This window comes from Staurois parvus, unplaced genomic scaffold, assembly GCF_062004578.1.
Source record: "Staurois parvus isolate SC_StPar_1 unplaced genomic scaffold, SC_StPar_1.0 ptg000019l, whole genome shotgun sequence".
In the NCBI taxonomy this organism is placed as follows: domain Eukaryota; kingdom Metazoa; phylum Chordata; class Amphibia; order Anura; family Ranidae; genus Staurois; species Staurois parvus.
The window spans coordinates 14,938,935-14,949,834 of NW_028317815.1; the positions used below are offsets into that span (position 1 = coordinate 14,938,935).

Genomic DNA, 10,900 nt, shown 5'->3' on the forward strand with positions numbered 1-10,900 from the left:
AGTAGTTGCAGGCTGGAATAGAGCAGAAGCGTAGTTGAGGAATAAGCTAAGATTGGTAATGACTAGTAGTGAAGATACGATTGCAGCAGGGGAGACGAGCAAGATATTGGCTGGATAAGAGCGCAATAATCTAGCAAACAGGAAGTGCAAGGATATGGCCTAAAGAGGGGGGTTTCAGTGGAGAAGCAAAGAGTTCAAGGTTCACCAAAAACAAGGCAGGATTTTCCAAAGGACCATCTCAAGTGGCTCAGGAAGAAGAGCTTTTCTGCCTGATGGACCAGAGGTCATGGGTTCAGATCCTGGTCCTGACAGTTTTCAAAGTTTTACCAGTGGTTGTTGCAACCTCTTCTGAGGCCAGCTTCAGGCAGCTCTATAAACCGTGGGAAATCCCCAGTTTTTTGGGGTTTTTTATGATAAACCTGTTGTAGTTTGTTGTGTTACCGAGCCCTAAGCTGGGCAGGTTTGGTCATTCTGAGGATTTAGGGCTTTCCAAATCCATAAATGAATGAAAAAGTAATGAAATGTAGGATTTGTTTACTCATCATAAAATCCTTTTATTGGAGTCCCTTAAGAGACATACAGTAAGTCCCACATCTCAGTGTTCATCATGTTCTTGGTACTGTTTTGCTGATAAACTATTGTTGAGTCATGTTGGTAGAAGCAGGGGTTATCCCAGTAAATGTACTCACCTTTTGGATTGTGTATTCCTGTCATGGACCTTTAACCAATGTTTGAAATATCTGTAATGCATGCATTTGTGGAAAAAAAAATATTAAAGATGAGAATCCTTCTCACTTTGGGGTGATTTGCCCTCATTTCCAGTTGGGTCATTAGGATAAGGGATATATCCCCAAGGGACACACACAGTAGAAAGTAACCTGAACTCTACTCTGTCTAAAAGTAAAAGAAACGATCTTTACATACACATTAGGATTTGATTAAATGTTTGCTTTTTCTTAGTGTCAAGATGTGAGTCCTGTGAAGGTACTTAATGTTGGAGATATCAGCACTCCAGTGATGTGCCTATGTGAATCTACATATTCATCTGAAAAGACTGCTGTCTGGGGGATCTGTGGAACAAAGATCTTGTCTGTTTCCAGTGAATTTATTATTCAAAAGACTATTGAAACAAAAACTGCTGCATTGTAAGTTTTCATAATATACATGAAGCCTTTATTTCCATAATTTTTATCTGTCATGAATTTATTTTTTTAATAACTAGCAGAAAAAGAGAGTACTCTGTTAGTGACAGAAGTTGTTCCTAGGACAGTAGCAAATGAAAGTATGACTTTTGGTAATGGTGTGTTACAAGAGAGTGCAGCAGTAACTGGTCTCAACTAACCTTCTGCATACTACTTTACTGTATATCCCTACATACTTCTAGCAAGCTTTTTCTTAATTGAGTGTTAAAGGACAACTCTTGGCTTCCTTTCTCACCTGCTCAGTTGACCTCCCCTGCATCTATGACAAAAAATAAAATATGTATATGACAAGTTTTTTCTAGTTGTCTTAGGCTGAGTTCAGTGATGTCTTTGGTCCTCTTGATCATCTTCCTGCTCCAGTAATGCAGCAGAAAGTGGCATATTGTCATGTAAAGATGTGCTCAGCTTTGTGCAGCATTTTCATTGGTTGAAAAAGAGGACATTGGGTACCTGCACAGCATCTTTGTTTGACCCCCCTGTCCCTTTATCTCAGCACTGGGGTCCCATAAGCTGGGTGGGGGTGAGAAAAAAAGGAAGAAGCAATGCTGGAATACTGGTCAGTACCACTGTGCTGGAATACTGGTCAGTACCAGTGTGCAAAAATATAATTGCTTTGAAAGAATAAATCTCCTCTGATGCTGGGTGTCTTACAGGTGTGGATACTGCTACGATATTTAAAACTATCAATTTAGTTTTTTAAATTTTTGTGCAGAATTTTAAAGGGTGCCTTTACTGGAAACCGGTTGAGAAACACTGCTCTAAAGTACGGAGTGTTTTAGCAACAATTATGTTAAAAAATATAATAATTTTAAACAAAATTACCCTTTGAGATTTCACTTCAAGGCTAAACCCTATGAGGACAAGAAAAGGTAATATTGTCATAATGCTGCCTTCAAAATGTAATTTTTTCCCATAGATTTTCTAATGGATCTTTAAATGACTCGAACATAACGTCTTTTGCAATGGACAAATACATCTATGTAGCAAAAAAGTACAGTCCACATGTGGAAATTTGGGATAAGAAGTCAGAAAAACTATCTGGAGTATTGGACTGTGCTCAGTTTCTGAAGTAAAGACCTATTTGTTTTGTTTTATTTTTTTCATGAAAATACTGTTTTGTGTTATAGCTTTGAGTATTTTTTTAATATTATTTTTGTTCTGTTTTAGAGAGGAAATTGTGAAACAGAGAAAACTAAAGAAGGAAGATTCTTATACTGCACGAGTAAAGGCTTTGTTTCTGCAGAAGAATACTGCTCTGTGGGTAGGGACTGGAGGAGGACACATTCTTCTCATTGACCTGTCAACACGGCGACCACTCAGAATTATTTCTAGTTTCTGTGACTCTATTCGATCCATGATTCCCGCTCAACTTGGTAAAGAAAAATGTAATACTTTATCTTGTTAGGCAGCTTTTTCATTCAGTCCACTCAGAATGTACAGTATATATTAGATTTGAATACATCCTTAAACGAACTACCTGAATTTCCAGTGATGCATTTCATTTGCAGTCTAAACAAAGGGGTAATGCTACTGTTGTACCTTTAATTTCACATAAAGCAGAATGTGCCACTTAATAAATATAATAAATATTTGTGAACAGGCATGTTGTTAGTGCAGATGAAACATACTGGGGGAGATTTACTAAAACTGGGGCACTCAGAACCTGGCGCAGCTGTGCATGATAGCTAGTCATTTTCTAACTTTAACTTGTTCAGTTAAGCTTTGACAATAAAACCTGGAGGCTGATTGTTACTATGCTGAGCTGCACCAGATTTTGCACCCTCCAGTTTTAATAACTCTTCCCCACTACATCTTCTGCAGTAAAGTATTCTTACCTGCTTGTTTGCAAACGTCATCCTATTCCGTGCATCTGCTAAGATGTATAAACTCCTGAGCATGTGCGCATCTTAACTTGTGTATATTAATGGAACATGTAATAAATATAAAGTAGGTGCCATCCCAATTTGGCTGCAAAAGTGTAAATATACTTAAATACTTGGTTTTGATATAATAACCCTTTAAGTACTTCTGGTGAGGATACAAAAAGTGTAGGGTAGCTGAGCAAGCTGCCTCATCAGCAGACTTTAGCAATGTGATGAGTTTGATGTATGGTTGCTGGGAATGGGGGAGGAAAGGTTTGGGACAGAAGGGTGGTATTCTGTTAATTACATTTGATACACTATGTTAAATGCAAAACAGTAGGCTGGGAAAGTGCCTGCAGACAATTCCATGCCACAATTGCTTATCTGCACAATGGAATCAAATTGTTTCTTAAACTTGCATCACCAGACACAGAGGAGTAACTACTTGGGTTTCGCTGCCAGTTCCAAGTGCATGGACACTGGCCAAAAAAAAAAGGCAGGGATCTCCGCCCAGCCCATCCAAACCTCAGTTTTGTGCTGGTGTCTGAAGGTGATGAAATGGCTGTACAGGGTCAGATGGTGAGTGCATCTGTGTTATGTGGAGCTCTGGCAGTCCCCCTTGCAATGTGCCCTGGGTTCTGGAAGCATTGGGCAGAGAATGCAGTGACAGAAAGTGTTTTCTCCTCCAGAGTGCTATAAAGGCTATGGCAGCTTTATTGGGTGGTCTGTTACAGAGTGTGCGCAACATGATGCTTGTGCACTTCTATTTCTATGCCGCACACTGACTCCACAGAATCCAGTCTGAATCTTCATCATCCTGCCTCCTACATACACAGATATCTACTATCTAGGCACAGCAAGTACAGGGCTATTTGTCTTTCTGGAGGGTTCCACCACACAATTGTTCAGGCCTAGGCCGACACTCCTCTCAGCTGAATGACTACTTTATTTGGGAAGTATACAAGCCTGATTATCCCTCAGCAAGCCATGGGTTGCCATGGGCAAAGAGATACGGAGGACAGTAGAATGGGCTCCCAAAGCCCTTTCACAGGTAGAGAGGATTCCCTGCAACATTCACCCTGCAGTGTCTCTTCTAGAGGGCAAATTAGCTCTGATTCCCTGCCCTTATCTGGTACTTCCACTATTTTAGGAACACTGTTCTGCACTTGCTTGGCGTCAAGGGAGGCATCCACTGTGGCCATGCAAAATCAGCTCTCAGATGTTCTTTCTTACTTGGAACACCCAGGATGCCCTCCTTTCTCTCCTCTTCTTTCAGGAGTGGATGAGGCAATAATGGAAATTCATCTGGAAGAAGAAAAAGAATTGGAGGTCATTGAGGATAAGAAATCCTCTGTAGACAAGTCCCCCAGGAGGAATATTAGGGTCCAGAGCTGTCTGACACAGAAGAGTCATGGTGGGCTCCCTGGTGGATGTGGCGTACTAACCTAACTTCTACCAGAATAATCTTCATATAACATCACTGGTTTTGGGTCCCCACAGAACCGTGAAAAACTTCAGTCTATCCCACACACACTTGTTTACAAGAAGGGATGTACTGTATTCCAGTTGGGCTTACCCAGAGATAGTGTTTTTACCGCCAAAACAGTTTGCTCACCAGTACTCCTTGGAGGAAGAATTCTACAAAAAAAAAGACGACTGTTGAAACTGCTATTTCCTTTTTAAGCAAGACCCTGATAGTGCCTTTGGACAAGGTTCTGGTCTTTAAAGAAGCTATGAATGAAAGGTTAGAGGCCCTCTTTAAGGCATCTTTCTCTGTGGTGGGAGAAGCTCTACAACCTGTGGTAGCTGTGGTAGCAGTGTGCCAAGCCCTTAAAATCTGCACCAAGAACGTTCTTCATGCCAGGGAATCTGATGGAGAAGATTCTACCATTTGGCAGCTGTTTGAAGACTGAGGACCAGCTGCTTCTTGGTGAAAGCCTTGAAAGATTCCATAAGGCAGTGTTAAAAAGTGGTCCCATGTCTGTCTATATAAGAAAGATCCTATGGCTCAACTGCTCTTCCAGTGGAACCTATCTGCAAGAAGCAAATTGAGAGCCTGTCCTTTAAGGGACCATCCTTTCACACCTTTATCCAGAAGAGCATGCTTTGACCCCTTAAGAAGAAAGCAAAGGTGAGTGGTAAGAAACCAGTGATGCCTTCAAAGTAAGAGTTTCATAAGCAGCCAGACTCATTCTTCAATCAACATTTCAAAAAAGGAACTGGACCCCCAATTCCTTTATTTCTGGAAGCAAAGGTAAAGGGACACCTCCGTTAGCATAGGTGGGGGGATGTCTATGGAACATCGCAGTCATTTTGGTAAGGTGGTGCCCACCTTTGATGCGGCCCCCATGCCCATTTTAATTTGCAGCACAATATCCTGCACCAGCTTGGCCAAAAAGAATGTGGTATGCAGATACAGTATCTTAAATCTCTTGAAGAACAAGTCATGGGCTCTTCAGATCAGCCAGACTTGCTGTAACAGGATCTGGTCTTCCATCTTATGGTCACTGACTTTACAGCATGGCTGTTGAAACCCAATTCCTGAGGGACAGGGGCATTTCTTAATAATTATTACCCTTCTCAGGGCTAGAAATATGATATCATGAAAGGTGTACCATCATGCATGGAAGGCTTAGTTTAACTGGTGTGAAGCTCATAAGTTCCAACCTCAACAGTATGTCGAGGTGTGAAAGAAAGTCTTTCTCCTGGCTGGTGTGAAGATGTCTTTGGCTTTGAGTGCCATTAAAGGATGCCTGTTGAGTACCATTTTCAGAAACCTATTGCATCACATTCCTTGGTTAAAGCCTTTGTACAGGATGTCGCACAGATTATTCCTCCTCTGTGGCTTCCCTCTCTTCATGGGCCCTTAATGTGGTCTTATTGGTATTGCATTCACCTCCCTTTAAATCCCCCCAAGAGATCCCCTTGTCACTTATGAGCAATGTTATCTTTTTGGTGCTCATTACCTCGGCTTGTAGAGTCTGAGTTGGCTGCACTTTCTTGTAAAGAACCTTTCCTGGTTCCTAACCAGGAGGTGATTCTGAGACCTGGATCCTCTTTCTTACCGAAGGTAGTTTCTTTTCTCCACCTGTATCAGGGTCAGGGCATTGTGTTGCCGTTCCTTTCTCCTAGAACTGAGCATCGTAAGGTGAAGGTGCTTCACTCTTTGGCTGTGGTTTGAGTTTATCTGAAATCTACAGCTTAGTTTCAACAGTGTGATTATTCTGCCTGAGGGACCTTGTTAAAGTCAGGCTGTTTCTCAATCCAGTATTTTAGGTGGATTTGTCAGCTTTTTTTTTTTCTCAGGTCTCGTGATCAGGAACAAGGTTCATCCTTTCCTGGTTAAGGCCCATTCAACAGGATATTGGGCTGTTCAACATCAAGTTTTTTTTTTTTTGTGACTTCTACCTGCTTTCCTTGAGATAAATTGGCGGTGTCCAATCAAAATATGTTGGTATAGGCAGGAGGTGACGTCACCAGTACAGGGGAATTGCTGTACAGTGTGCACTGTCATCAGAGTTTTTTATTATATACAGGTTGGTTACCGGTGTTCATGGCCCAGCCTGTTTGTATTTAGTTGATTAGTGCTCCTCTTCCTTGCTCTGCTCCTATTGTACCTGTCATTAGAAACATATGCTTGCACTGCATTAGCAAAATTGAAGCAACACAGTTCAGAGGCAACATGCAGTTGGCAATGTAGAGTGAGTGACTTGTTTTATTGTTGTATATTTTTTTTTATTTTTTATGTTAATTTTTGCACAATGGATTTGTGTGAGCTGTGCAGGAATTATTTTTAGTGTTTGATTTGTGCTACCTTTGGAGAATTTAGACTGTCTACTAGCTATCTGCCCCACATATGTTTTAACCACTTTTTGCACTATTTTGCACTTCAGTTATTTGTCTATTTTTTACTGAAATTTTGCGTTTCATAGTTGCTCTAATATGGAATTGGAACTACCACTTTTTTAAACTTTAGGTTGTCTGCTCTAAGAAAAGATATAATGTTTTGGGGTTTTATGTAATCTACAGGTCCAAAGTGATATTTTAAAAGTGTGCAAAAATGTGTCTGGCCGCAAAATGGTTAAATTAGAGTGAGTTTCTTATGTAAACATACATTAACGAAAGTTATAAAAAAAAAGTTATTATGTTAGCAAAAAAAATTATAAAACAGAATGCTTGCTGTATACAAAGCAGTTCTATTATTTTATAATAAACAAAATGGTTTTCACTTTTTTTCCTTTGGCAGCAATGGGAGCATATAATAAAGGATACCTGATTTGCTTAATAAACACTACTTTTGTGGTTATTGTATGACCACCTATTTGGTCTGTTGTAAAATACAAAAGTTATTAGTAGTAGAGTGTACAAAGTTAACTCTAGCATTGGGAGAGAACTATTCAGTCTTAGGTCGCATAAGAAAACACATAGCCATTTAATGAATTTTGGTGAGAAGCGGTTTAACCTTCGTAAACTACTTAAGGGTTTTTTTACTGTTAGAGTGATAAGGATGTGGAACTCCCTTCCACAGTTGGTGTCAGCAGGGAGTGTTGATAATTAAAAAAAAATGTAGATGTATTTCCTGGTGAACACAATATTCAGGGATATGGGAAATGGTAGTGACATAAACACACCAACACAGGTTGAACTTGAGGGACTGGTGTCTTTATTCAACCTTACAAACTATGTAACTATGCAACTCTGATATAGATTTTGATTGAACTGGATGGTCTTTTGTCTTTTTTCAGCCATACTAAGTAAGATCCAACCATCTTTTTCTGCAGTCAGGCAGCTAGAACTGCTGTTAATTTGTGGTCTTTAGTTAGTCTCTAAATCTATATAACAATGCTTTTGTAACTTTTTTTTCCAGATAAAGGAAGTGTTAAAAATGTTGTTCTAATTTTGGGATGCCGCTGCACACCACAAAAAGGTATTTTGTGTGTGGGTGTGTGTATTTCTTTATATAACAAAATCCCTTCTTAAAATGTGTACAATAAACCTTTTTTCCTCTTATATTTTACTGTAGAAATACAATCTTTTCTTTCTGTGTGGGATACAAACCTCTCACATGAGGTTCAATACCTTAAAAAACACAATGAAATTAGACAAGAGTTGGCAGAAAAAGCACGGGGGTTGTCGCTAGACATGTAATTGAAGGTAAGTTAATATATGCTGTAAACGTTTGTGGTGTACTCGTGTCATTTGTGTTACAGTGAACAAACAACCTAAGAAATTGTAGATACTTTTTAAGAGAGAAATATAAAGGCTATCTTTTCTGAGTTTTCCTGCTGAAAAAGATACTTACTAAAAGTAAATCTAGTTGCTGCGTCTTTCAAAAAGTAGTGCATGCACTACTCTTGGTGTGATGCACTGCAGAGAACTGCATGTGAATCTCACAGTAACCGCACAGCATTTCTGGGCATTTCACATGCAGTGCCTAGTGGAAAGGGCCCTCAAGCAGCATGTATTTTAGTTCTTTAGCACAGGTCTACACATCTCAAATTATTTCTTTTTCAGTCCATGGTCTGCATTTGCTTTTGGATTAGAGGAGGTATATATGTTGATTGATTGGCTTTCTACATAATTTCTTTATTATGGTTATGACTAAAACATAAACATTTTACATTGGACATCATTGCACGTATTGCACATTAGTGTTTTTTGTTTTTAACATGTGGGTGGAGTTCTTTTCTTCCATTTTTTAGAACATGTAGAGATATTACCTCTATACAGCCAAATGGAAAAGGATCTGCTGTTTAAAGTGACCCTGCCATCCCCTGCCTGTACTTGCTTGTCTGACTTCAGTTCTTTGAGTGTTCCTACTGTCGGAACTTTGTATCTCTAGTTACAAATTACCTATGCACACAGTATTCAATTCAAAGGTTCAGAATAACAGCCAGAGAACTAGGGTTCTTAAAAGGTGATGTCAGCAATGGCTGCTCCTACTAATGTGACAAATCAATAACTCCTAGTGCAATTTACAAACAAATTGCATGAGTTCTCTCATCTACTCATCTCTTATTGCAAAATACAGTCTGTTTCAGTCAGGCATATGCTAAGAAATAGTCACTAGTATAACCTGTAAGCTCTTCTCAGTTGATCATTTCCCCAAGACTTCTATATCATGCCTCATTCTGATGTGTACCTTGGTGTGCTAATAGACATCTTAAGCTGAGTATAGACTAGTAGAATTTCAAATGAAAATTCATACAAGTGTTCTTTGTAAAATCCATATGAAAATATGTGCAGCCTATGCTATGCTTCAAGGCTGCAACAAAAATTATACCCAATTTTGCATTGGGCAGGCAGTATTGTCACTGAAGTGACCTATGCAAGGAGTTCCAGCATGGTGGTGATGGCTTAAAGAATTAAAACAGGCACAGAAGAAGCAAGATATCACCTCCCAGCCATCTGTCAAACACCCTCTGAAAAAAGGATCCATCGCATTTTCCAGGGATGGCATGGGATGCCAAAAGTAGAGTCCCAGATAGCAGTAAAATTCCAACAGGAGTTCTAACCCTTCCATACTCTATTCAAATATACTTTAAGTTCTTTTATGTATTATTTACCGACAATATTTATACATAAATCATGTGTTCATTTATGAATATGGCATTTGTTACCTAGCACTTGCAATCTTTTAAGTATTATAATTTGTATTCACCTACATATTTGTTTATGATATATAAGCAAACTAAATAACTTTCCCTCTTTCTTTTATTAAAACAGTAAATGCTGGTCATTGCCACACGTATTCAGTTTTCTGTATCATCTTAATAAATATAGGGATCATTGGAACATGGAGGAACACACATTGCAGAACAAATGTGGAAATCACATTGATGTCTTTGTAATAAGTTGGTTTACCTTGGAGAAAAAAATTACAGATACACGCAATTTGAAACTAATTCCAATTTAACAGAATACCTGTTTGTTTCCCATTTGTAATCTTCTGAAATCTAATGAATTTATGTAAAGTAGCTAATATTTGATTGCTTTCAGTTCCGCTTTATATGCATAGCTAATACAGTTTATACTTTATGTATTTGCTATAAATATTTGAATTTTATTTATTTTGATCCTTATTGGGAGTTTCAAAAATTAATTAAAGGAAATCTTTGTAAACTAATCTCACATGCATGTGGCCCACTGAATACATTTTTATTTGCATTCTTTAAAAAAAAAAGCACATTTCTGTATGTACTTGTATATATGTACAGATGTTTTTTTCATGGTCAGCCCAATTTTATACAGATGTTATACTGTGTATATGTTTATGTATGGCATACTTGCGCATATATCTATTCAATTTATATATATATATATATATATATATATAATTTCCAGTATATGTTTTGAAAATTGTAGAATTTTTGAGAAAATCCAAAAAAAGATGTTTTAATATATTTTCTTTTTCAATAAAAGAAAGTAAATACCACCGTTTGTTAACTTTATTTCACGGAAATTAAATTCAGCTTTGTACTTTTGCATTTAAGATATGACTGTGTTTTCCAATGACTATTTTAGTATGATTTAGATATCACTGAAGCTGTGTATACTATCCAGCGACTATGGCTTGTCCTGAGCTGCAGGAGCTGGCAATAAAGTATTATTGTATAAAGTATTGCTGCCTCAAAATGTGTTAGCCAGGATATTAGAAGTTGGCTTTTCAATAGACTTTTTACATTAGTGTTAGCACCAGTGTTTAACCACTTGCCCTCCTGAGGATTTACCCTCCTTCCTGACCAGGCCATTTTTTGCGTTATGGCGCTGCATTATTTTAACTGAAAATTGCGCAATCATGCAATGCTGCACCCAAGTGAAACTTACCCATGAATT

At 38.4% G+C, this 10,900-nt stretch overlaps 1 protein-coding gene across 6 annotated transcripts in view; it reads left to right on the forward strand.

The window, feature by feature from the left end:
- LRRK2 (leucine rich repeat kinase 2) overlaps window positions 1-10,685 on the forward strand; it is a 362,321-nt gene extending 351,636 nt beyond the window's left edge. For 5 of the 6 annotated variants that reach the window (XM_089685047.1, XM_089685063.1, XM_089685038.1 and 2 more), the window contains 6 exons: window positions 961-1,145; window positions 2,119-2,271; window positions 2,370-2,587; window positions 7,932-7,991; window positions 8,088-8,218; window positions 9,791-10,685. In XM_089685047.1, the coding sequence (XP_089541173.1) occupies window positions 961-1,145; window positions 2,119-2,271; window positions 2,370-2,587; window positions 7,932-7,991; window positions 8,088-8,212 (741 nt within the window). In that variant the 3' untranslated portion in view covers window positions 8,213-8,218; window positions 9,791-10,685. The remainder of the gene's footprint in view (window positions 1-960; window positions 1,146-2,118; window positions 2,272-2,369; window positions 2,588-7,931; window positions 7,992-8,087; window positions 8,219-9,790) is intronic. The other variant, XM_089685072.1, reaches the window with a different exon arrangement.
- Window positions 10,686-10,900: the final 215 nt, after the last annotated feature.